Here is a 26,494-nt window from a genome sequence, read left to right on the forward strand (position 1 = left end):
TGCATTACTTATTTCACATTACGTTTTTAATCATGATTTTTTTTTAACATGCAGTTTCATACAGAAATGATCCTGAGTAACAAATATTAGTTTTTTATGGAAAAAAAAGTGTAAAATGTGGAAAAATAACACTTATTAAAAGGTTAGCTCCTTAACATATCTGCTGATCACGCTTTATCTATCTCCAGATTTCCTCCTGGCGTGGTGGGCGTCGCCCCCGGTGGGATTCCCGGACCTATGGAGGGGTTGGTTGCCGGGGGAGTTCCCATCGCCCACACCCTGCCCCCTGGCACCCATCCGTCACAGGCCACCTCCCCCAATCAGCCCTCCAAACACGGCGACCCCATGAGAGAGCACATGACTGAGCCATAGGACTGCTGCTGTAGCTGAGAAGAGGAGGAAACTAAAAATTGATGTAAACTAAAAAAACAAACAAACCCAGCGACCTAACAACTCAACCATCCGACTATACGTACGCTTGATTTCAGCCATCCGAACCTACCAGCAGACTGCCTGCCGGGCAACGTTTCACACTTTTTCTTCTTTCTTTTTTTTTTTTGTGAAACCACTAAGTGAGGACAGTGGACGTTAATACACAAATGAGCTGCCACACGGATCTGAAATCTCCCCTCCCTTCATATCTTTTATCTTCATTCCTTCTCGATTTACACAATACTTTTTGTTTTAGTATATTTTAGGGAGATTTCCTCCTGACTTATGGGACACGTTGACAGTAGCCACGTGCAGGATGGAAACCCTCCCCTCAAGCTCAACAGGACGACTCTGTTTCCTTCAGTCGCGCCCATTTCAGCACAAACATACCCTGTGTTTAGTTTTTTTTTCTTAGACTTTCTTCTTTTTATCCTATATTACTGTGTTTCTGTTCTTCAGTGTGTGAAAATGAACAGATTTACAGTTTTCAGACAAGAAAAGAAAAACAAACTGCACTCCATCTTTGCCGGCTAGAGGCCGCCTGAGTGAAGAGATGGGATGCGGGGCAGTAGATGTGGAAAAATCATCCTTTCAAACCAAAAAGGAGGAAATATAAAGAATAAAAAATGGCAGGCTTTCATGGTTAAATATCGTACATGGACCGCGTCACTTAAATTATGTATTCCTGTTGTAACTTTTCCAAACTCTGCTGAACTGAGGTACTTTTATTTAGTTAAAGTGGCGAACAGTGTCCCAAATATTATCTGTTTGCATCCAAAGGACCTTTGGAGAAAAAGAAAAAAGCTTCTGAAGTATGACAGCTTTTGGAAAAACAAAAACAGCAAATCTCTTACTGACTCAGGAACAATATAATAACCTTCAATTCTGTCCAAAAAGGAATAGAAAAAAGTTTAAAAAAAGAAAATAGGTCTTGATTACTGCTCCTCACGTCTCCACGTCTTTCTCCATTGTGGTATTTTTTATATATCAAATGTACATTTTTTGATGTTCAAGCTTTTCACTCCTGTTAGATTTGTATTGCCTTGTTAAATGTTCATATAATCGTAGTCTGATGTGACCAACCGCGTCCTCTCCTCCTTATAGTTTCTTCCTCCTTGTTTTTCTGCTCTAATGAAAGCCAGCTGTGGCGCCCTCGGAGGCGTCGAGCCCTCTTGGAACAATGGCAGCCACGTTCATTCCCTTTAGCCCCGTGACGTTAGCAAGAGGCGGCTGCTCGCAGATTGTTTGGTTTTTAGTGTGAGTATTTGTATTTGTTTCTTGTACAAGGTGAACATATAGCATACAGTGCAGCTGGAACCAATAAATAAAACTTACTGTTCTGATTGATCGATTGGCTCCGTGGAAGGTTTTTTGGTTTGCTTTTTATATTGTAAGGTAAAGACCTTACTGTTGTACAGTCAGATGACTTTCTATTAGGAAGCACTTGGCAATGGTGGGAAGGAAAATTAACAGGAAGAAAACTGCAGCAGCAGCGCTCTCAGGGATTGCCAGCCAACTGCTACGATCAGGTAGATATGAAGGGGAGAGCAAAGGACACACTGTGATCACGCTACAGTTTTTGTCAAATTTCAACAAAATTGTTTTCTTGATTGTTATGACTGAAGCACGGTAACTGCCGTCACAGTTCCATCACAGCGTTAGATGTATTGCCTGAAACTGCTTTTCCCTAAATCACCGACTGTTCATCCAAACAGTGAACAGTGAAGGGATAAAACATTCAAGTACTATAAAAATTGTCCAAATATCCCTGCCAGTCTCCTCTGGCTGCACAGTTTGTCACTTTGTTCTAGGTTCTAGCCATGGCTCACTTCAATCCATTTATCTTAAGTGCAAAATTCAAATTAGCCCATAATGTATATGCGTTTATATGTATATTAAAAAAAGAAATCTCCCTCTCACCCCCTGGGGGGTGGTATGTTTGTGATAATGAAGCTTGGGCCCTCGATCCGAGTCCTGGGACTTTAATGGGTTCTGCCTTTCTAAGGTTCTGGGATCACGTTGAACTTGACTTTCCACATCTGCTCCAGTTGTTCCTTAAGTTCCTGTTATGTCATTACGGTCTTTGAAATAATTGGGCGGGGGTTCAAATCCCAGTCAGTGCTTGCATCCAGTAATGGTACCCAGGTTAGCCTCCCCCCATGCTACACATGCCACTACCCTCTGATACAGGGGTGTCAAACATAAGGCTCTGATCTAATCCACCAGACCTCATGTGCTCCTTCATATTTGACCACAGAGTTTGACCTTTTAACTGTTTTCTGTAAATTAATGGAAACTTTATATTTGAAACTACAATAACTTAAGATGGACCTTCAATTCACCTGGTTTTAGTTCCACTAGAGGGCGCTGTAACCTGAACACATGACAAAAGCTTCAGAAAGTAGGTCCAATTAAAAAAAAAAAAAAAAATACAAAAAAAGTGACACACTTAAACCCGTGGACATGTTGAGGACATCATTAGCTGATAAATGAAGTGACAGGAAGCGTTTTAGTTGGACATTCAAAAAGGTTCTTTTATTTTTTTTTCCTTATTTTTGCCCATTTCTTTGTGTTACACTCTGTTTAGCGAAGTCACGCCTAAATCCACAAACCATCGTAGTCACAACTGCAACTATTGCATAAATACAAAGCAACATACAGGTGATGCTCAAAAACGTGTATGACTTGAATGAAACACAAAGAGGTTACAGAGTGCGATGGCGAGAGGAAACAAGATGCAAACACTCACAGCAAAAAGAGAGAGAAAGGAACAACTTTTTTTCTTTTTCTGTCAGCTTTGGTTTTACGTGGTGAAATCTGTCACTAATCAAATAAAAGTGGGTTCACATGATGACAACAAACGGGCTTTACAGAGGCAGCGATGTCACGTGTACCATGAGGGTGACCTCCACAACACAGGCTGTAAGGAAGGTGGGGGCAAACAGGAACTACAAGACAGCGATTAGACAAGCGTGACTCAGAGTGGGTGGGGGGTGGGGTTATGTCCACACTCACCTGCCCAGAAAAAATAAAAGCACCAGGTTTTAGGCATCCATATGAGGTACTAAAAACCATACGCAAGAAACCCAAGTAAACTTTTTCATTGATGGTTATGATTGGTTCTTTCCTCGCGGCAACAGTGTTTCTGTGCAATGTGTCTTCATCAAGATTGAATCATTAACAAAACCACAAAAAAAGAGAGAAAATAATATACAGAAAGCTCTTATTAGCTCAAATAAGTTTCCAAACAATAAATATGTAGAATAAATTCATAGAAGATAAAACACACACACACGACTTCAATCAGTCTGAAAAAGGTAAACCAAGAGATCCAACATGAACGTTAGTGCGCTAAAACTTAGTGAGTGTAGATTTGACTTGTGAAGGGAACATCTCCCTTTTCAAGAGCTTCATATGTGACCTCAATTCAAGCAATGATACTGTATTTATATAGAAATGTTTTAATAAATGTGCAGTGCTTAGTATTAAGGATTAAAGTCATTTGTGATTACAGAATCTCTCATTTTTTTCATTAATCTTCTGGAGATAATAAGATTTATTGGCTTTGTCCATGCCTGTTTGAAAACAAAAAGCCAAACAAGCCAACTCTTATCTGGAAAAAACTTGGATGTGCGCTTCTTTTTTTCCCCAGTGCCCATATTGAATGGATATAAAGTATTTGAATCACTGCTGGTATATTTCCTTACACTCTTTTTTTTTTTGTTTGTTTGTTTTTTACAACCACATGCATTTACATCTATGGATAAAGATATTTTTTTTCTTCCTTTACATTTAAAACTCAAATCAAAAATTTGCATTCGTAAATCTTTTTTCTCTCCGTTAGACTCAGGCTGGTCTGAGAAAAGTGTTTGTGTATATCCGAGCGCCTGTGTTTGCCAGAAGAGCAGTAGTGTCTTCTGTCAGGTGGAGGTCTGGTGGGGGCTCGTGGTTCCCTGCCCTCTCCTGAAGATTTTTCACAGTTTGTCCGTGTCAGGAAAGGGGGGGGGGGGGGGATACTACTACAACAACAACAACAACAACAACAAAAATCCCCAACTCAAAGAAAAACTAAAAGAGAGAGGATGGGGGAGGAGTCCTGCCCCCCAGCAGATAGCCTCCCTCCACTTCAGCTTCGTCACTCCTCGTCGTCGTCGTCGTCTTCCTCCTCCTCGCCGTCGGACAGCGAGGCGCAGGGGCGGATCTGGCGGTAGCCGTCCAGCCACTTCTCCACCATCTGAGTGACGAGCGGGTGGTTGCGGCGGCGGGAGCTTTTCTGAAGCGCAACCAAAACGCCGCCCTCTGTCACGCAGCAGTCCAGCCACTCCCGCAGGAGCTTCTCCTGTTGCTCTTCATTACCCATCTGAAGGACAGGAGGGGACAGACATGACCATCAGAGGGAGCCCTGTCACCTCACTACAGCCCAAACACCGCTTACTCCTTCTGAACAGTAACTCAGAACAGAATAAGAGAAGCAAGGCTTACAAAGTGACACGGTCCAGACCACATCTCCCTGCTGCTGAACTTCCTGAAACTGCTAGTCTGTAGTACAGGTTCTTCCCCCACGGCTTTTCTGTATGTAACACATTTGCATAACGCCTCTAGTGGAGAGTTTTAATACCCACAAACAAAGAATGGCAGCTCCAAGTCTGACATTGTTATTTACTGGCTAGATCTGCATTTGCTAACTCCTCAGATACTTTTTCCTTTCTGCACGTCTGACACCAGAGGAACTGCAGACTGAGTGAATTTCTTTATTATTGGCAGCACCGTCCCTGGAATAGTAATTAAATCCTTAATGTTAAACGCTGTGTGGCTATGCTGCTGTTAGTTTTGATCATTTAACCATTGCCCACAGCTACGTCAAAGCTGTATTTCAGAGGAACCACCGCCACCAGTCCAGTAAACAACACTGGAAGTGGGTCACTGTGTTTTCATACCACTTTTTATGCTGTAGAAAGAACTGAACTTAACTTCAGTGTTACTAATTAGCAAATCTCTGTGTGTTTGTTGCACACATATAGTTTATGGAAGCACCACACTAACCAGCTGATAACAACTCTCCACCCTTTGGTCTAACTGTGGCCATTTCTGGCTCCTCCAACTAACAGCGCTGGCCAAAACACTCACACTGAGGCTCCAAAATCTGGAGTCCAGAAATCATTGGGTAACATCATGATGGGTACATCCATCTTTTAAATACAGTCTAAGCAATTTATTTTGTAGTTTCTAAAAGCAGGTGAAAAGCTAAAAAGAAAAATGGAAAGCATACAGGCGACATCTGTCCTTACAGTCTTTTCCTGTACCTGTAAATGAGCATAATGCAGCCACTTAATAAAGTAGAAAAACACCACGTCTGTTGAGTGCCTTACTTCCTGCGCTGAGAGGAAGTGAATGTGAAGCAGCTTCCTCTCGCTGTCGACCAGAGGCAGGAACGTCACTGTCACGTCATCGTCCGTGTTGAGGTTGGCGCCTGCGCCGCGATTGTCAAAGCCATCGTTCTCCATGGCCACCAGCGCTGAGAAGTGGCCCCGCGTGTATCCCAGAGCGATGGGGCTCTTCCAGCAAAAGCTCTGCTCCCACAAAAGAGGCAGGTACACACCTGGAGGGACGTAAAAGACACAAATTCACTATACTATATCTTTTGGTACTGCATAAATATATACTGTACAAATATATAAAAAATAGACTACTACACTACTGCAGCAGAGTCTGAAACGCTGACAAAAAAGGATGCACATCTGTTTACTACTTTTGTGAGCAAACTTAAAATATTTAATTTGAATATTTTGAATTATTTTGGTGTTATGATTCAAGGAGAAGATGAATTATGACGTACTTCCTTTAAATAGAAAACAAAAAAGATCCAAACAACTACTAAGTACACCTCATGATTTAAAGGTTTGTAACAGCGATAACTTGACATAATATTTTCCCCTACGACTTTATCCATCTCTCACATCATTGTGGGGGAATTTTAGGTCACGTTCCTTTCAGATATCGTTTCATTTTATAGAAGTTTGTGGACATTCGTTCATGCACAACTCTAAAGATCCCACCCACAACATTGTAGTCAGTTGGAGATTGGCATGGTCTTTTACTAGTCCATTGCAACAGCTTGTGCATTTTCCAGTAGTTCATTTTGCTCAGTTAAGTTCCTAACCGAATTACATAAACTGGAAGTACCATAATAGGAGCTGTTTGACTTCTCCAAAGGCGTTTCAACACTTTCACTACCTCCTTTAGGATAGGATACACTGGGGCTGTCTTTTATGAAAGGATCATTGCGATGGACCATCTGACCATGTATTTTCCATTTCATATCATAATCTGTTTTGTATTTTCAGCAATAACCTGTTAAATGCACAGCTAGACTCTGAAGATCATGCTGCTGGAAGAAAATCTGCTTCTCATCCAGCCTTGCAAGCACTCTCTATGTCTGATCTCTAAATCCAGATTATGAACTAATTTATCAAAGTGTATTCTGTATAATTCCAGGGCATTAGTAAGGTCTGTTTTACTTTGAGTCAGCTGGGATAATTGATGGATGGAGAATATTTTGCTTCAGTCATAGAACTTCTAAACAAGCAGGAGGGAAGGATTTACAATCAATCACTACATAAAACATGATGCATTTAATTTCACACATTTACAAAGTGATTATTGTGATGCCACAATTACAGGGGAATAATCAGCCTTCTTTGGTGAGCGGTGCAGGTTAGTGTCTCAAAAACGAGCAGACCCAATGAGGAAGCTGAGGAAGAGCTTGATGCAAACCTACCAATCAAAATACAGCGCACGCTCAGGTTTTACACGTTCCCCTCTGAAAATGCCATTTAGGTCAACAAGAGGAGGCTGAAGGAGGATTAAAATGTGCATGAGGTCCTGAGGACTGAGACTCAGGTGGAGCTCGGGATTTATTCAAAGAAGAGCTGCATTGTTATGAACTAATCCACCATATAAAGCTGAGATCTGTACGTACACAAACACTATTTACAATTATTAATGAGCCGTCTGTCTGTTAATGAATACACTTTTATTTGTTCTAGAAATAGCAGAGAGAAGTCGTTCACTGTGTGCACACTGCTGAGGAAAAATAAACAGCTCAGTTAATTAATTTCTGCTTTGTTTCATGAAAATCTCAGTATTAAAGTAAGTTGGGCTCAGCTTTAAATGCTCAAGTGAAGAGTTTTAGGACAGAGCCAAAGTGTTGGCATTGTACTCACAGTTTTGAGCCATCGAACCAAAATTCCAATTAGGCACTCCTTCTGATAAAATCTCCCCCTCTCAGTCTAAATAAATAAACACTCCTAGAAGCAGCGATCACAACCAGAACAGGCTTTTTTTGGTGTTCGATTTAGGGGAATTTGCAGTAAAACTGCATGCCATGAACATTAGCAAATCATGCTCGAGTGACTGAGATATTTTCCTCTTCAAAGGGAAACTCCTGCAAACACATATGCCAGAAGGTCAGCTGCAAAAACAGCACTATCCACAACTGGCAGTCACAAAACTGACACTGTGCCTCTTTAGTAAATCCAGAAGCTTTTTAATGATGAAAGAAAGCTTTGCACTGCTGCTGACTGTTAGCAAGTCTGGCTCTAGATGTTGACTCGTCTTTAAAATCCAGATTTTTGTAATGAATTGATATTTTTCACAACAACATGGTAAGGATATGTTATAGTGACTTTAGATGCACGTTTTGCCATCTACCCTCTGCACATTGTAGTTTCAACACAGCAGACACACTGGTGTCACACTGTTGAGGTGATTAGTGTACAGTCATTCAGATTCTCAGCGCACCCCTTTGACAGCTGATATGAGGCATTTGTGTTTAAATGTGGTTGTGTGCATTATAGACAAACATCTCCACTTTGGTCTCAGCCGTTCAAATGACATTGTTCCAGATGTCTTGTGGTTTATTTAGCTCTAACACTGTGAACCCAAGCTCTGTTCTTTTTAGGAGAGAGGTGCATCATCTGACCACTTCTGGGAAGATTGTGGAATTTGTCTGAACACATACCTGAATGCTTCAGACCAGCAAACTGCTAGAACATGTGCTTTTATAGAGGTACTCTCACTCTCAAACTGTCTTTTTCACATACACGACTTTGTTTTACACAAGCTATTATAATCTAGAGTAGGTACTAACTAACCCTCACAAACAAATGTAGAAATAGTTATGAGAACACTGTGTGCTGACATGCATCAGGGTAAAAGAATAGCTCAGCAGAAATGAAAACACTCAAAGTTACCCTGGATTGAAAGCAATGCTTGAATAAATGTCTCACAACAGTCAATGCTGACTTGCAAATACCAGACTGATTATAAAACAAAACAATGCAGGATGACAACACAGAGTGTCTCATATTTCTTTAGTTCCATAACACATAAAGGCAGCTCTCGCATCTCATGAATACATCTGTAACCAACACCGCTATTGAGGAGCCTGTGTGTTGCTACTCTCCTAGTAACCGCTGTGGTTTTACTGGGTTCACTTGTTCACCACTTTAATTGAGGTACCCCACCCCTCTCTATAGGCGCCCATAAGCACCCCTTCCTCTGTGTGTGTGTGTGTATGTGTGTGTATACATTGGCTCCTGGCAACGTAAATCACTGGTCCATCAGGCAGGCTTTACCACAAGCAGTTGGCCCTTACATAGCACTTTCATCATCCCCTGTACAGCATCACTCAGCAGGCAAATTGAATCCAGACTGTTTTTACTGCTAGTTGTAAAGGTGGCCCCCGCTCTCGGTGCTCTCAGGATTGTTTGACTGTTGATGATTTTCATATGTTCAGCTGTATCTGGATGTCTGCAACCACAATATGAATTCTCCGTGCTCCTGTGACTCATCCTGGCATTTTATGTTGTTTTTGTTATTTTGAGCAACATGGAGCAAAATTACCCATTAAATGAAAGACACTAGACTAATAACTGTTGTAAACAATAATTACTGACGGATCAGAGGGGCAGTTATGTCACCTATGAAAGTTATACACACACACACACACACGTAGGCTGAAACTATTTCACAAAGGAAGTCTAGTTCTACGTCCGCTGGAATGATGCTGAGCACAACAGCAAACAATATTTGACCGAAACGTTATTTCTTGCTCACCTTGAAAACGGGTGTACCCGAGTGTTTCACCACGGAAACTTTTGTAGTACTTTACTCCATAGACGATGATAGGCCTACGAAGTATGTGTGCAAGAACGAAAATGTGGGTCTGTTCCAAGCTGGATCCTGGCTGCAAAAGAAAAAAAAACAAAAAAACCCCACACACACACAAAGTCAGAAAAATACAAAACAATGCTCTAGGACTCAGGGAAGCGATAAAATGAGGGTTCTTGAATGCAGCCAGGATACTCTAAATGTGAAAACATGGAAAACACTAATTTAATGAGCTTTCACACCCAGATATAATAACAGCCCACCCAAATACTTAGTCAGTGAGGGCACAAAGAGCAGTGAGAAGCAGAGAAGTGCTGATGACAGACAGGATGCACTTTCAGAGGGCATTACAGGTTAAGTATACTGCACCAAGAGCAGTAAAACTTCTTGCATAATTCATGCATTATTAGCGTGTCACGTTTTAAGCACATCAAGCTCCTGTCCTCCATGTTTGTGTGTGAGTGTGTTTACTTCCATGTACATGTACCTGGCTGGCAAGGGACAGTATGAAAGCCCAGTCTTCCTGCCACTGTTCCTCTCGGAGGGAAAAGTGCAGACCAAAGCTTTGGGAATACCACGACTCCCACTCCTTCCAGCGGGTGTAAAACCTGCACAGACACACACAGATACACACGCACACAAACTGTTTAGCCTGTGACATTATTTGACCTCTGTGCAGCAAGGCGTGGGCTTGCAATTGACTACATTCCTCCACGTCTGTCGTGGTTTGGGCTGGATGGCATTACTCATTATATCTAAACAGCAATTATCTCACCAAAAAACCCACTGTTTCTCACAAATAGACGTGAGTCACGCTGGGCTTTGGAGTCAGACTCCGTGCCCCTCCACTCAAAAATGTGTTTTCTTTTTTTTTTTCTTGTCTCTTTCGTGTACAGAACAATTTATGTGAGTTTGACACCAGAAGCCTGCATTCAATTTTCATCTGCCTGAACACTTGCACCTATGAGCATGTTTTGGAACATCGCAATCATTTTGGAGCCACTCGTGATTCAGGGTGCAACTTAAATAATTTCGTGTGGAAGTTTAAAGAAGAGAATGTTTTGGGGGTTTTTCCAATTAAACTAAGAAGATGCAGGAGTCATAACAGATCTTTGAGGACATAAAATAAAAAATAAAAAAGCCCTTGTTTCTTATTTCCAGATCAAAGTCTCTGATCTCTTTATAAGCTGCCAATCTAAACTTAGGATTCGTAGACCCCGGCCTCTAAACCACATGTTCCATAGACACGCTGAAGGAAAACAAAATGTAACTTGACACTTTTGAAAGTCAAGCTTTTGTTTTCCTTCAGTGGTGCACTTGAGCTCAGTCATTTCATGATCCACGAATGTTTCTGTGTAAAAAGGTCAGCTAAGCAAAAAAAAAGGAAACACTGGACGAGACAGGGATGTCTGTCGGCAATAAGTTAAGAGTAAACATATCCCTGTTTATTCAGACTATAGTACTTAAAAAATGTAGCTTTTTTGCCTATTTAAGTTGTCTCCTAACTACTAGTCATTAAAAAGAGCAACATACAAGCTCCAATTTCTGTTAACACCTGTCTAAATTTTATGTTTGGTGCACTGTGTCATTCAATGTAACATAATTTGAATTGATTTAAAAGACAAGTGCAAATCAGCTCGAACTACACACTTAATCCCCGTGGCGTCGCCTTACCAGTGAGAACAGTCGTGCAGACTGTCATGGAGGGTTTTGCGGAGTACTGAGTCCTTGTCATAGATGCCCCACGTAGCCTGCAGCACAGAGTCAAGGAGGCAGTCCCCAGCTGTGCGGTTCCACAGGGCATAAAGTCGACTGTCTAACCTAGTCCCCAGCTCCAAGGACCAGTTGATGATGGGAGACTCCTCTTCAAGTTCTAAACAAGAGGGGAGACGGCAGGATATCTCTTCAAAAATAAAATAAAATAAAATTCAAGCAATAACGATAATAATAAGGAAACATGCTGTACAAGGAAGTGCAACAGTGTGGTTGTACAGTGGTCATGGTGTTTCAGTATTAGCTAATGCCTGCTCACATCTGTGAAAATAGTAGTGACATAACAATGTCTGCTTGTAAACCACAAAACCAAATGACTACTCAGGCTCAGGTTATGACAGGAAACCTAAAAAGAGATAAAGACAGAAATAAAGATACTGTATGGCCTAATACAATGTTTGACACACACTGAGACGGTGAACCACAGAGAAGGCTACACAAAAGAGCAGGGACCTTCAGGAAGAAAGGTGACGGCTTTTATAAGCGTTTATGTGTGACCTGAAAGGAAGTACAATCATTCAGCAATGATCAAAGAAATTCCTAAAACTCATTTAGGCTGATTAGGACAAAGGCAACTGGTACATATCCTGAAGTGAGAGTGCTTGGCAGATTGACAAACAGGAAGAAGAAAAAAAAAACTGTTTGCAAGCAAGAAAATACCAGTTAGACAACATAGCCAGCCTTCTGCTGCCTCCCTGTTATAGTATACAGTTTGTGAGGGGACTCCCCTTGTGTGCCAAGCAGCCAGACCATCAGGGGATCTGGTTTCTCTCTCACATGCTAAAAATAAGTGCATGGATACTTGAGGACGGCATGTGATATGTGTTCATAAAGCAGAAAAGAGTAAATATTTCCACCTTTTTGTACGTCTCGGTCCAGCACCTCATCAAACAGTTTTTCCTGAACTGCTGGAGGCAAGTCCTCAATGTCTGAAACACAAAGAAGAGGAATAGGAGCAGGTCTTGGTTTGATTTACATTTTACCCTGATAGATGTGTGCATCTTTGTTTTAACTACCTGTAAAACTTTACTAAAATGACAGAAAAATTTCTCTGACTCATTTCAACTCAAGCCACCATGTTTTGTTCTCTTCACAACAGCCCGTGGCTTTCACTCTCTGCCCTGAGCTCTGCTCAGCACAGTAGCTTATTCTTTAGCTAAAATAAATGAATGCATTGACTTAGTGGAACTGAACAGAATGGGTTTCTATAGTGGCCAGAAGCCAAGGTCGGCATGTCCTGAACACTCTGCAAAACAAAAATCCTTAGCTTAGCTACCAGCTTCAGACTGAACCACTAGATCAGTTCCACACAGTACAATTCAACAGAAATAGCACTGAATGCCTGCAATTTTACCAAAACACACTGGCAAAACACTAAATATGGCTTTGCTATGAATGAAAGTCAAGCATGGCTGGTGCATAGTTGGCAGTACGTGGTATTTTCAGTTTGCTATTACAATACACAAACAATGTAGCCTCCATGTTGTGGCAGCTGGAAACAGACAACCGTGGCATTATGTCCCCGCAGCAATCGAGCAACAAGCAATCTTATACGCCAGAAGTAAACAAAACAAGCATTCTGATACACACTCGGAAAGCCAGACGGAATGGCTTGGCTGGGTTTATTCAGCTACAGACACTTTGAACGGCTTCTGGAATTTATGTTATGATATTTTGTAAACTGTTTTTTTTCTGGCTGCATTTACTCGTTTGTCTGCTAATGCGGTGCTGACCTGCAGGCAGGGTGAATGTCACTAGATCGGTGAGGAAATAGCAGGTGAAGTCTCCCTTGCGCTGGTGAAGAGAGGCGGCTACCTCACGACGGATCTGCTCTGTTAGCTCGGGACAAACCATGGCTGGAATACACTTGGCTGCCTGTTGGGATACCTGCAGAGAGGAGAGCATATAGAGAGAGAATTTAAATCTACATAAAGCGTACAGGATGCACAGAATAAGAAAAAAGCAAGAGCATTTCCTGCAACTACAAAGAACCATAAAACCACAAACTAATGCAAAACCAACTGAATGCATTGCTCCACCGAGGCCTAAGAAGAATAAAATTTAACAGTCACAGCTTCAGCGCCCTGAAAGTCACTTGACTTTGATAATATCTGATGGAGTTAAGATAAAGAGATCTGGAGAGATTATTCTGAACAAATCCTTTTTGTCTGATACGTTATGTCAATTTAGAGAGGCCAAGAACAAGAAAAGAAGTCAGTTCATTTTTATATTCTTACCTAGACTGAAAAACCAAAACCTTCTATGAAGAGAGAGATTATGAGCAAAGCGGTAAAATTATGACTGTGTGAAGCATCCGATTTATCTCTCCTTTTAAATAAACCTAGTAAATTTCTGGAGATGCCATTTAAACAAATTCTACCACATTCGCTGTCTGAATACTTGGGAAAGTCATTCATTTTGGGGTCTGTAGGCAGAAGACTTAGCTCACTGTGTTCTGAGCTAATTTTACTTTCACTAATCAAATCTAAATCACCTCCAAGACACAGCAAGTTCACGCAGGTGTCAGCTTTGGGGCGTTTCAGAGACATGATCCAGTGGTTACTCACTAACCCTGTTGGAAAAGAAACTGGGGCAGCGGCTGAGTGTGGGTGAAGAGGTGTGTGTACAGATAATCCGGGATCACAGTGCTGAAGGCAAGAGGGGTGCAATCAACATCAGCACATGCACAGTTCAAGCAGACACACATGAACTCAGCGAGCCTCACTGCACAGACACACCAGGATGCTGAACATATAATACCAATGCTATTAAATAATTACTGACAGAGGAACATATTATTATACAGTTTGTGGAACAGGAGTGTGCAGCTGAATTTAGTCCCTCTCTTTCCTAAAAACACTCTGGTCCTAGGACTTCTCCTGGCTGATCTCACTAAACGAGAGTAGGAGAAGAAGCTTGAAGCCAATTTTGGGGTCATGCAGATACTCATATTCAGAAATAAAACTACATTTACTAGGTTGAGTAGAAGAGCTCAACCAATAGTATTTTTCTTATTTAATATTTATTTAAAGTATCCATGTGTAGGTGTTATCTAATTAAAAGTTGTTGTTTTTTTTAGATTGAGCCTAATTTTACTTTCCATCCATGCATTTTCTTAATCGCATCTCCAGCTAGGGGCATGGGGTGTATGAGTCTGTCCCAGCTGAGCCTGAGTGAGAGACTGGGTACACCCTGGACTAGGTCTGCACAATAAATCGAATGTCAATCACGATTGTGATTTTGGCTACCCACAAAACAAATGAACACAAACAGCCGACACTGAAAATGTGTGCTTCAACAATACAAAGAAAAACCAGATCAAGCACTCCCTAAATTACAGTTCGATGACGTGCCTGCCTGTGCCAGTCGTAGTGGTTTTCCCTGTATTATGCAGCATGAAGTTTCCTGGATGTAGCCTGGACAAGTAACACTACATTAAAATGACAAAACTACAAAACAAAAATTAAGTGTCTGGCACAGCAGAAGGTGAAGAACCTGTTCCCAGAAGTGGATCATCATTGGTTGGTTGAAAATATTTCAGATTTAGGGCGAGTGGTATTAACCAAGAATGAACCATATTCAAAGAGTCCTGTAGAGCTGCGTCTGCACGACAAACCAACACAACTAACCCATTCAACCACCTGAAAACACACCACTAACTACAGTGTAATCAATACACGAAGGCCAAGAAAAATAATTAAATGGTTGCTAGTATGAATTGTCCATCATCAAGCAGCAAAACAATGCAACGGAAATAAAGGAGCAGTGTAGGGGAGTGTCATTTATAAATAAAACATTTTGTCGCTAAAATCAATAAATAATTCAGTAGATAACGGTGATCTTATTATTGATCCAAACAATTGTGATAACCATTTTGGCCATAATTGTGCAACCCTACCCTGAACATGTCACCAGTACATGTAAGCAGCGCTAACACAGACACAGACAACCATTCACACTCTCACATTCACAACTGCAGCTAATTGTAAAATCGCCAGTGAGTCTAACAGGTATATTTTTGGACTGTGAGAGGAAAGCAGAGCACTTCGAGGACACTTGTACAGACAAAAGAGACCACCATGGTTGTGTGTTGGTTATATGCAAAGCTTTGCAGACTATCATTTACAGTTGAGTACATCCTACAAAGAACACAGAAGTTATAATATACAAAGTATGCCTTTGTAGTGAAGTGAAACGGAGCGTTAAAAACAATTAAAATGCCAACTTAAGCCAACTATGCTCCTGCCGTTTTGAAGGACTTCAGGCAAGATCCCCAAATCCTTTACTCTGTGCAGCTGAAGCCCTATGAAAACAGACACAAACTGGGCACCACAATTTCTGCTACAAGGACTTAAAAGCTAAACATGAAGATCCCAGCCGACAAAGCGTCTTGTAATTAATCATCTACAGTATGACCTATATAGTCACGTATTTAATATGGTCTAGTGCTTTGATAATCTACAAACATAATTCAGAAAGTTGATACCTTAGGGTAGGTGATTTCTGAAAGCGAACCAAGTCTGCACTGACCTCTGTGAGCAACACTGCCAGCATGTCCTGTCTCTGGAAGCGGATGGCTAGGTGAACCAGCGTGAAGCCATCATCGAATGCTGAGGGCCGGTTTAATAGGCGCACCTCGTCGGACGTTAGCTGTCTTGCGATGTCACCTCCCGATGTCTTGTAGGCTTCCACAGCTGCCAGGTCACCTTCTACAACACCTTTCAGACAAAGAGGGGGAAGGAGAAAGCTCCCATCAATAAACAATGTTACCAAGTGATCACTGTGGACACAGTTTTGAAGAGAAGACCTTTTTTTTTTTTTCCTGCTTTGCCCCACATTAGCACAAATTTTGTGCATTTAACTGGCAATCATTTTCATGAAGACATTTAAAATATAAAAATGAAAAGGCTCTGCTGAGAAAAATAAATCCTTTAACAGTCCACTTTTGGCTGTGGAAAAAATAGGAAATGAGCAGACGTGCTGACCAATGCAGTCGAATCACACCAAGTCTTAACACAGCAGAGACATAAAAAGACAACCTTGCGCAGAGGTCAGTTTACACTACACTAAAATATATGAAATATTGGAGATCTGAATGTGCTTTATCTCTGTGGCAGCTGTGACAGCTTTGAGACTTTGCTGACTTTGAAGTCAAGGGGAAAAGACATCAGGGGGCAGAGTGTGATCATCAGAGTGTGATGTTTTTTTCACCTCCTTAATCTTCATGTTTATGTTGTAGCATAAGCGTTGATGGATATGTTTGAGCAGCTGTTGGTGTGTCTGTTCTTTTCTGGTGCAAAGTGTAAATGAAACAACCAACTTCCAGAGAACAAACTCAAATAGTTACCAGCTAATGAGACACTACTGCAGGAAGAGTCATTCTGTGAGAAAAAAAAAAAAAAAACAAAAAAAAAACCAGCAGATTTTTTTAATATATTAACTTTTGCATATGCAATGAAGCACTGCAAAATTGTATGTTTACTTGCAAATTGAGTTATAGTATAATTTTAATTTTTGTCCATGAACTCACACACGTGATTTGCGGACATGAACTGTTAATAGTCAGCTTTATGTTTTAATATAAGTTGACGGAGACTTTTATGAACACGTTCTGCTCAGAATGAAATAAATAAATTGACATATTTGGTTTTCACATCCTTTGTTAGGGAAGGTTAATGAAGTTTAAGTTAAACTAAAGAAAAAGCTCAAATTAAAGGAGAAGCGATCCATCTCGATGTGGCGAGGAGAGAACTTAGAGGTGAGTGATTGAAGTGGCTACCAATGAGAGCGAAGGATACTAACTGACAAATCACAGGGCTGTAAATATGGTAAAGGGTTACCTAGGCAACCGGAGCTAGGCTCATCTGTTAGCAGCCAACCATCAGCAACAAACCAATGTGTGATGAGCTTCTTGCCCGAATACCTCTTAGATTGTGAAGAACATTTATATAGAAGCTTTATTTTAGAAAATAAAAAAAAACTAACTCAAACATTATTGTGTAAATAAAAAAATAGCTATAATAAAAAAAAAATTAAAAAAAAATCAGGAACAGGAAATGTGCTCAGCTTTAGTCTTTGTTATTTTGATTTTTGCAATATTGAATTTTATTATTGCACTCTTCTGAACTTCGTAAATCTTACAATTTGCCAAATTATTATCAGCATTATAATCATCAAACTAATCCTGACATTGCAATTAATATAAAAACATAATTAAAACACTTATACAATAAATGCTACATTTAAATAAGAAAAACCAATACTGAAACGGAACTGAAAACAAAAAGTTAACCCTACAAAAAAACAAAGAAAGTACTGGTATCCCTCAGCCTCCTAGTAGATGCGCCTATGGTATCAATTTCAAAATTCTACGTGGTCTCGTTCTCGAGTTATCGCATTCACAAACTTGGGTGTCCACGCCACCTGTACGCTTGCCCTGCAGGGTGATGACAATACCCCATCAACCTTTTGCAGCTGAGGGGTAAAAACTGATAGAAAATACAAAGCTATAATAACTCTTGTGCAAGCCTCTAGTTCTGTGATCAACCACAGTGAGACAAAATAACCTATTAGTAGTTTAAGCAGAGTAAAACATTGAGCTAAATGTGTTTTTATGAGTAATGAAAACAAAATCAAAGTGTAAATTTCTTTCAAATATGACAGCAGCCACAGAAATATCCTCTTCCCATTTCTAGCGTATACAGTAAATTCTCATGTGGTAGTCTCTCGTACATTTGATAGCTTAAAACACTGTTGCGCTTTTGTTCTCGCGTCAAAGGACCACACACAATGCTCAGCTGCATAATCTGCATGTGAGTGAGAGCGAGAGAGACATGGAGTGGGTAGAAGGACTTGCTGTGCCATGTGGAGCTGGCTAGCGCGGTGAGGGATGAGGAGAGAAACTACACAATAGCAGCGCAGCGTGATAGAAGGATCACAAAACCACTTTCCAAAAAACACTCCATTAGCGTGGGTGTGCCTGTAGCCCTGCAGTCAGTACTGTACTCACAGATCCTTTGGTGAACACAAAAGGCTCCAATATGCAAACAGACATACACTTAAAGACAGACTAATTAGACAGAATGGATCAGGCTAAGTGATTCTTGTCTTGTCTATTTCTCCTACAAAGGACGCACATTTCAATAATGGTGATAGCGGGCGCCTCCATCATAGCAGAATCAACAGATGGATGTGGGTGATTCAAAGTCTATTTGTGATTGGTACAGTTTCCTGTTTAAACAGCCGCTTCAGAGAGAAAAACAGAAGAAGTAAATATTCTGTCAGCATACCTTCCTGTTCAAGGACACCTGGATTGGACATATTAGACATCTTTATTTAACAGGAGCACTGCTGAAAAAAGTACGTAAAAGTAGAAGAAAAACACAAATTAATAAAGCGCAACTGAATTTACAAACACATTTTATAGTAATAAATTCTTCTGTACTGTGTGGGTTGGCTAAGTGGCATTTCTTAGTGTATTGTTTTGTTACTGTTGGTGTAATAGTAACATGTTGGCTTTTCCCTGCAATCACATATCAAAATGATGGCCCTGAATGAGGTTTGTAGTAGTCTGACATTATATTGAGCATCCTGCTGGTATTGACACACCAGTCTGCTTTTTGTCTGAAAGGCTAGCAAGACAATCCCTTAGTATGTCACACCTAACCAAAACAATGAAGTTGGCATTGTTTTAGCATTTTATAATATAACAATATGATTTATAAACATTGTGATATGCTGCATCGTAACAAATGTTAGCATTTCCTTCGGGATTAATAAAGTATTCTGATTCTGATAATTCAACACTACTGTGGAAAAACAGGCATTAAGAAACAGTTTCATTGCATACACTTCTGTTGTTTTTCATATATTTAATGCCAGCTTGGAGTAAATATTACATAAGAGAATACCATAAAATTATTAATATTCATGGTCTTAAGGGAACTAAAAACAATCCATCATTACAACTGCATCTAGATAGAGACATTACAGATGGACCCTTACTGTGGAAAATCTGTCCATATACTGTAGATAGATATTGTCCATATCTGACAATGAGACTTCGGTAAAGACTGAATTAAATTAATGTTCTGATTGAACTATATCATAAACTATATAAGTATATATATAGCAACAATGTATAAATGTGTGGAAATATTGCTGCATTATTACTTTTATCCTTCAACCGGGAAAGGAGGACATGATTTTGTTTGATGTTTGCACATTCCTTGTGTTCACATTGGCTTCCGTTGACTATGCACCTGTTTCCTTTCACATTCCTAAAGTAGGAGGATCCAAGTCTTTATGCTGTATGAGCACTCCCCTTTTTTACTAAAATAAAGAAATTTGAGATGTGTAAATGTAAATAAAACAGAATGTGATGGTTTGTAAAATCATTTGGATCCTATTTAACTGATAATTAAAAAAAACAAAACAAAAACAATATATCAAATGGTAAATCTGAGGAACAGTATTCTGAAAAATGTATGGTTATTTTGAATTTGATGCCAGCAACACAAGAAAATAAGTTCAGGTCAAAGAGGAGAGAGAGTAAGCAAAAGTTTAAATGTCAGCATGTTATGGCGGTGCATCTACGCACACTGCATGAGTATTTTGCACAACCGTAAATGTGCCGGTAATTCAAAATTACACCAGACTACACCTTTCTCAGGAAAGGCCTTGCTTATTTTAGGAAGATGATGCCAAACCACATCCTGCCCATATTAGTGTGGTTCTCTAGTAAAACCTCTGGGTATTTAATGACATAATACTAAGCATTTTGTTTATTTACCAACACAAATGCCACACGTGTTCAGTTTAAGGATCATGGGTCATGCACACTGTAGGAGTGACGGTAAGTTCTACAGCCACAGGCATTTTCTATTTTTGACTTATTTTACATGGATCGTGCTAATTTTAGTGCATCAGGCTCCTCAGTAAACAACTTTAGGTATTGGGAAACCGTGACCACAGTTTCAAAACTATAGGAGTGAAATTTTAACTTCTTTGCCCCCAGCACTTCATCACAGGTTTGATTTTGTGAGAGGCTGTTTGTCACATCCACTATTCTACCATAACATTAAAACTACTGACAGTGACAATCTGAAGTGAATAACATTAACAATCTATTTAAAATACAATGTGCAGGTGTGGCTTGAGGACCATGGCAAACTTCACAGCACTGACTTGAACTCATCACCCTTATGTGACTGAGCATCAGCAAGCAGAGTCAGCAGAACCATCCCAATTCACAGAGGACATCACTGTAATCACATTACATTTTTCTGTAATAATATAATGCATTTATGTACTAATTTCAATAATTACATTAGTCCCTAATCAACAATTATGCTGTTACTTGTATTATATAAACTATTCAAACTGGCTTCTGTAGGAAAACGGTCTACAGACTTTGAAGAGCTCAGATTACTTTCATTTTTAATGCATGAAAGGACAAGAATGTTACTGTAAAGTGGCAGAAACAACTATCCACTACTGCTAATACAACTTTGTGTCTCTTTGTAAGCATCAGCAAAGACGGCATGGTCATATGAAGCTAGCAGTGAAGAACCCTGGATCCAGAGTGCATGCTGACCCCAGCCTATTAGCCAAAGCTTGAACAAATAATAAAAGCTATGATGAGCAGACGGGCTTGTACCCATACCTGGTGCGACAGTAGACTCTCCGTGGCCACAGCACATCTGTGAAGTGCTCTTTGGGCTGTTTTTCATAAAACACTAAAAGAAAGATCCTCTTTAGGACTGGGATTTGTGTCAATGTGTGGGACTGTACATTCGAATTATATGACAATAAATCTCAGGTCATGTTGTACAGTACTGCAGAACATATCGAGTAATGTAATAAATTACCTTTCTGCAGGGAGTAATTAAGTAAGAAAAGGTTTTAGGTTTTTCAAAACATTATAAGTAATTACTCCAGTGTTGCTCAGGACACACCCTATTATGCACTTCACCCAAAGGATGTGCTGTGAGCATTCTGGTACCAGATGCCAAAAGACACCCCAAGGAGGTGTCCATGTTCAAAACAGAGTTACTTTGACAGCACCAGGGATTCCTACATATTATTATGCAGGTGATTTTATTGTTTTCATGCTGATCGGTGTATGTCTATGAACTTCAGCTCACAAAAATTTTTGGCAGCACAACAGATGTTGTTTGTCAAAACATGCAGGCTTAAAAACATGTGATTTCTATTACTCTTGCATGACGTGTTATTTCATATTTCACGCTTTAGTCTGGCTTCATGCAGGATCAGAACCCGTGACCAGGCCTGATGTAGAACCACATAACCACCGTGACGTCTCCCATTTGTTAGTGAAGACCTGTTATGTCTCAAGTCTCAAGCTGGGCGTTTTCACCATTGCCATCTTTTTTTCAAATGTTTTCTAATTAAAGCTGACAAGCAAGGAGTGGTTCTGACAGTGAGGACACTGTAGAGTAATGGGCTAACAATTTAAGATTAACAAATCATTAACCAATAGGGATAACCCTGGATGATCCTCATTTCTGTGTCTAATAACTACCATAATTTACAAACTGAGCTTCATGTTTTATTCAAAATTTCTTCAATCTAGTGACTTAACCAAAAAGTCATCAAGAAAATGCTCGAGATCACAAAGTGGGCTGAGGGCAGTTTTCCAGTAGACTTCTATACAAGTGAACTTTTTTGGCAACAAATAGAAGTGGCCCTGCTGGGTATGAAAAGCTTCTCAGGTTTAAGGCACATCGGCACATCTGCAGAGGCTTCACGTTTCAGACCCAGAAGCTGCAGCCGTCTTTATAGCATGTATCTGTAGAACTCATGCTGAACATAGCCCAAGGTTATCCAAAGCAGGTTTGATGTGTCAATGCTGACTGAAGTGACAAAGGTTGTATTAATTTGTAAAGCTTTGTAAAGCATCATTTTATACTTAAAAGTATACCAGATACTTTTAAAATGGAGGATTATTGACACTTTTTGTTATTTACTTTCTCTTATTAACAGTAGTGCAGCATTTGAGCACCTTAACGACAAAACAAACAATATGTGTCTGTGGTTCCACATGAGCAGCAGTTCTAAGACACAGAATAATGTCTGTGCTGATAAACACAGATATTATTCCTCAGATCAGAACAGATGGCATGAGGCAGATATTGATATAAAACTTTCCGAAGTATGTCTAGTGAACCTGCCAAATAGGGAGTGAATTTAAAGAGATGTCTTTGATTTCTTTTCCTTTAACAGAAGAGGAATGAATTAGGAGACATTTCCAATCAGATAAGGAATGTTAACACTTGAATAAGCCTAAACAAAATCATGCCTACTTGCAAGAGAAATTTTTGACCAGATGAGACTTTGTCCCACGGGAACAAGCGACACAGACATGAGGGAATTCAACATCTGACATGCAGCAAGAGACCCAGAGCAGAGCCAGAAACAAACTATCTGCAGTGATATTGCTCTTACAGGTTTTGAGGAATGTAGCAGGAAAAAAGGCACAATTTTTAATCACTAAAAGGACTTCATTGCGATACCAAATGCAGGCATGACTGTCAAATTTGTGCATATATAACACAGTATATATAACACAGAATAATCAACTGTCAGAGGGACAGATAAGGAAAACAGACGGGAGGTTGAGTGGGCATACAGAACAAACGCTACTCATCCATGAAAAAGGCAAGAGAAAGAGTAAGACAGTGGTGTGAGAGAGGGAAAAAAAGAAAAAACTAGTTGTTCCTACAATGCGCATCCTTCCTCCCACTCTGCATTCGCCAGTGTACAGTGTGGGTGGCAGGACACTTGCTGTCTTTATAGTGAATTTTTTACTAGCTGAATACAGAGGACTTCCAAGCATACATAGTGTGTCTGCAATGTTAAGATTACATTCAAGATAATCTAGATACAGTTCTATAAACTGCTTAGTAAATAGTTGCCTTGCAGGTTGTTAAGCAACATACTGTGAATCATTCACACAAATTTGGGAAAAATGTCATTTCACGGTGTTAGCTTGCCTTATATTATTCACTTGACTCACTGCCCATCTCATAACATAAGCAAAATACAAGTCAAACATACTTCAGTGAAGTCATCCATCCTTAAAAACTCACCAACACAAGCATTGAGGAACAGCCAATCACTCCGTCTCATCCTGTTCTTAATCTGCTTGAGTTTTTTGAAATCCACCTCAAGATCTTCTTTGCTCCCAATCCCAGCGCCTGATGCCAGTTCAATCCTCTGAAAGTCCATGTTCACCTCTGACTCCCGCTTTAATGTTGGCGGTGACCTCCTCTGGCTGCTGCTACAACTCCCTACACCACCCACCACACCTCCTACTCCTTGACTAACCATGTGGCCAACAACAGCCCTCCTGTTGTCCCTGTCCTGGTCAAGTTTTGAGGATGATTGTTGACTCTCAGGTTCCGATGCCAGTTCGATGGGCTCAGCCAGCAGACTATTGGGTGTGGGGTGATCGCACACAACACACTTGAGAGCCTTGGCCCAATTTTCATAAGTGCAGGCAGTGCAGGTCCAGTGCTGTGTATGAGTGTTGAGCCTGTTACGGTCATTATATTCCTCACAAGTGTCTGTAGTGGTGGTTGGGGGAGAGGGGCGACATCCAGAGCCTGAGGTCTGGGGTGTTTCTGTGGGGCTGCGTGGCTGCTGGGTATGATGTCCTTGATGGGCTGCATGCTGCCCATGCTGTTGTTGGTGTTGTTGTTGTTGAGCCTGCTGCCTCTGGCACAGGCACTGAGTACACCGGATAGCTCGAGGCCAGTTCAGATAGGTGCACATGTGGCACGACCACTTACTACTAGGCTCAGGTATGTCAGCAATGCGAATGCGGGGTCGGGCGCTGGAGTCTGGACAAATAAGTAAGCTAGATCCCCCCTGAGATGGACTGTTGCTGAGGTCTGCAGGGCCCCACTGATGCACACTGGCATCCAGGGCAGGGCTGCACTTGAAGGGCTCCTCAGTAATGATGGCACCCCCGCTGGGCCTCTGAGCGCGGCACATGGTGCACTTGATGGCTGACGGCCAGTTCTCGTATGTGCAGTATTCACAGGCCCACTTGGCAACCAGCTCGGTCATCGTCGCACCGCCGCTAAGGGAGGCTTCCTGCCGTTCAGAGGGACTCAGCTTGGCAGATCCACTCTCAAGGAGATCACACAGCAAGCAGCACACTAAGGTTTAAAGGGGGGGAAAAAACCCAAACAGATATGTTAAATAAATAATAAAAAAGACAAACCACAGTATCTTATTAATCAAAGGCAAACACTTCAAGAAGGTAAAGGGATTAAAAATTAGCTTGTTTCTCGGTTTAAATGAGCAAAATACACTGCCAAATGTCCCAAACAAAGCCTACTTATTTACAGCCACCTGTGTATTCAAATTATTGACTGGCAAACAAAATTTTAATAAACAGATATGCCCACTCTTGATCTGGTATTAATTTGTAGTAATAACCAAACTATTGTTTAGAGACCCACAAAAACAAAGTGCAAGGGCAAAACTGCAGCCTAGAGTGCAACACTGACTATAAACACATACAGTTAAGTTATATACACCAGGCACATGCGCCCTACAACAACCAGGCAAGGTAATAAGAGACAAGGACAGATGAAACCTGACGCCCAGCAGGGAGGCGCGTGACTGGTTAAGAGACTTATGCACAGAAAGAAAATTCGCCGTAAAGCTAATTAAGACCTTAAATGATCCAACTGTATGTGTCCCACGCTGTATTCTGAACCATGAACACCAAAATAAAAGATAAGGCTGGCTCCGACAGGGCAGGTCTGTAGTCCCGTTACTGTTTACGCCACGCCTCCCAAGTTTACCAACACACAGTGAGAAATTCAACATTTTTTTTGTGAGCTGCATGTTCTGAAAACAACTGTGTCAAGTAGCTTTGGTACTCACAAGCAACTAGCAAAACTGTCAAGACACTCCGCTATAATATACTTGAATTTATTTAAATAAGCATTTGACTAGTGTGATTTACAGCCAGTAGTGGTAAACTAACAAATGACACTGTACGGCTGTGTCGTGTCTTAACGAAACCAGCTAGCTGTCACTTACCTTCCATAACAACCGCTCGGTTGCCATCCAGGATTTATGGCCAAGCTAGCTGGCTGCGGCTCGCTAACGTTACGGGATTATGTTTTGCTCGTAACCGTCTGAGAGGCCCTTATCAACTCTACGAGAAGGTGTCTTAACGCTGTAACCCTCACCTTTTGCTTTGCTGTGTTTACACTCCTCGGTCCCCCCTCCCCACGCCCGGTGCAGCCAAAACCAATGGAGTTTCTCCCCCCACCCCACCCCCGGTCGGAGAAACCAACTCCACTCCGAACTCAGGCTCCTCTCACTTGGACGAAACTAGCCGCATATTTACTTCTTTTGGGGGCGCCGTTTACTTGGCAGTTGACAGTCCACACATACCGCGTAGCAAGAACCCTCCCTCCCCCCTCCCCAGGTCCCGTCCCTCGGCCTGTCTCTTCTGAGTTTTTAAATCATTTTCCCGTTTTCCACAAACACCAAGCGGACGGACTTTAATGGCGGCACAGGGAAGGGAAGCAACCGAGGCAGGGCTTAAAAATACACTACGAGGGAGAGCAGAGAGCTCTGGGCCGTGTTACAGTCAGAGGCAGGATCAGGATTTACCACCCGAATCTGCTGAGCAAGCCGATTGGTTGACACATGTGTATCCCTTGACACGGACCAATCACATTCTACGTCTCTCATTCCAATTGTTAAAAGGCTCAGTCAAAGCAAAACAGACTCGAATATCACAGAAATAACGAAAAGAGCCATTAGAGCGCCCGTTCTTTTAGTCGCTAGGCTTAGTTAGTCAGAGTAAAATGTGTTTGTTTTATAATTTATGCATCGCAATATGTTGCATCTCTGGCAATCAACCACGTGGTATTCCCCCCTAAAAAGGGACGAAAGGATGATGTCATCGTAAAAAAATACTGCAGCAAGCAGTCTGCAGTAATGCATGACAGCTTGATCAACAGTTCCCAGCGTGAAACTAGTGACGATATTGGTGAGAAGCTCCTATCATCAAAGCAGATTTTTATATTCCACAATAATTAATGATTCCCCAATTCATTTTTCACAT

At 40.9% G+C, this 26,494-nt stretch overlaps 2 protein-coding genes across 7 annotated transcripts in view; one reads left to right on the forward strand and one right to left on the reverse strand.

Annotated features, from left to right (window-relative positions):
- The window catches only part of ctbp2a (C-terminal binding protein 2a), an 86,981-nt gene extending 82,537 nt beyond the window's left edge, over positions 1-4,444 (forward strand). For 3 of the 4 annotated variants that reach the window (XM_082557349.1, XM_082557346.1, XM_082557347.1), the window contains one exon: positions 189-4,444. In XM_082557349.1, the coding sequence (XP_082413475.1) occupies positions 189-372 (184 nt within the window). In that variant the 3' untranslated portion in view covers positions 373-4,444. The remainder of the gene's footprint in view (positions 1-188) is intronic. The other variant, XM_082557348.1, reaches the window with a different exon arrangement.
- zranb1b (zinc finger, RAN-binding domain containing 1b) lies at positions 2,940-26,044 on the reverse strand. 3 transcript variants are annotated; one of them, XM_082557355.1, is made up of 10 exons: positions 25,608-26,044; positions 23,487-24,560; positions 15,907-16,094; positions 13,110-13,263; positions 12,234-12,305; positions 11,278-11,476; positions 10,091-10,211; positions 9,550-9,679; positions 5,802-6,031; positions 2,940-4,792 (listed from the first exon to the last, which is right to left on the reverse strand). In XM_082557355.1, exons 2-10 carry the CDS (start codon positions 24,466-24,468, stop codon positions 4,568-4,570), a joined length of 2,301 nt encoding a protein of 766 aa, XP_082413481.1. In that variant the 5' UTR covers positions 24,469-24,560; positions 25,608-26,044; the 3' UTR covers positions 2,940-4,567. The 3 variants fall into 3 exon arrangements, with proteins under 3 accessions (XP_082413481.1, XP_082413480.1, XP_082413482.1); XM_082557354.1 differs by having other exon boundaries at positions 25,456-26,044; XM_082557356.1 differs by lacking the exon at positions 25,608-26,044 and adding an exon at positions 25,084-25,183.
- Positions 26,045-26,494: the final 450 nt, after the last annotated feature.

Source organism: Aulonocara stuartgranti (genome assembly GCF_965226115.1).
Source record: "Aulonocara stuartgranti genome assembly, chromosome: 13".
In the NCBI taxonomy this organism is placed as follows: domain Eukaryota; kingdom Metazoa; phylum Chordata; class Actinopteri; order Cichliformes; family Cichlidae; genus Aulonocara; species Aulonocara stuartgranti.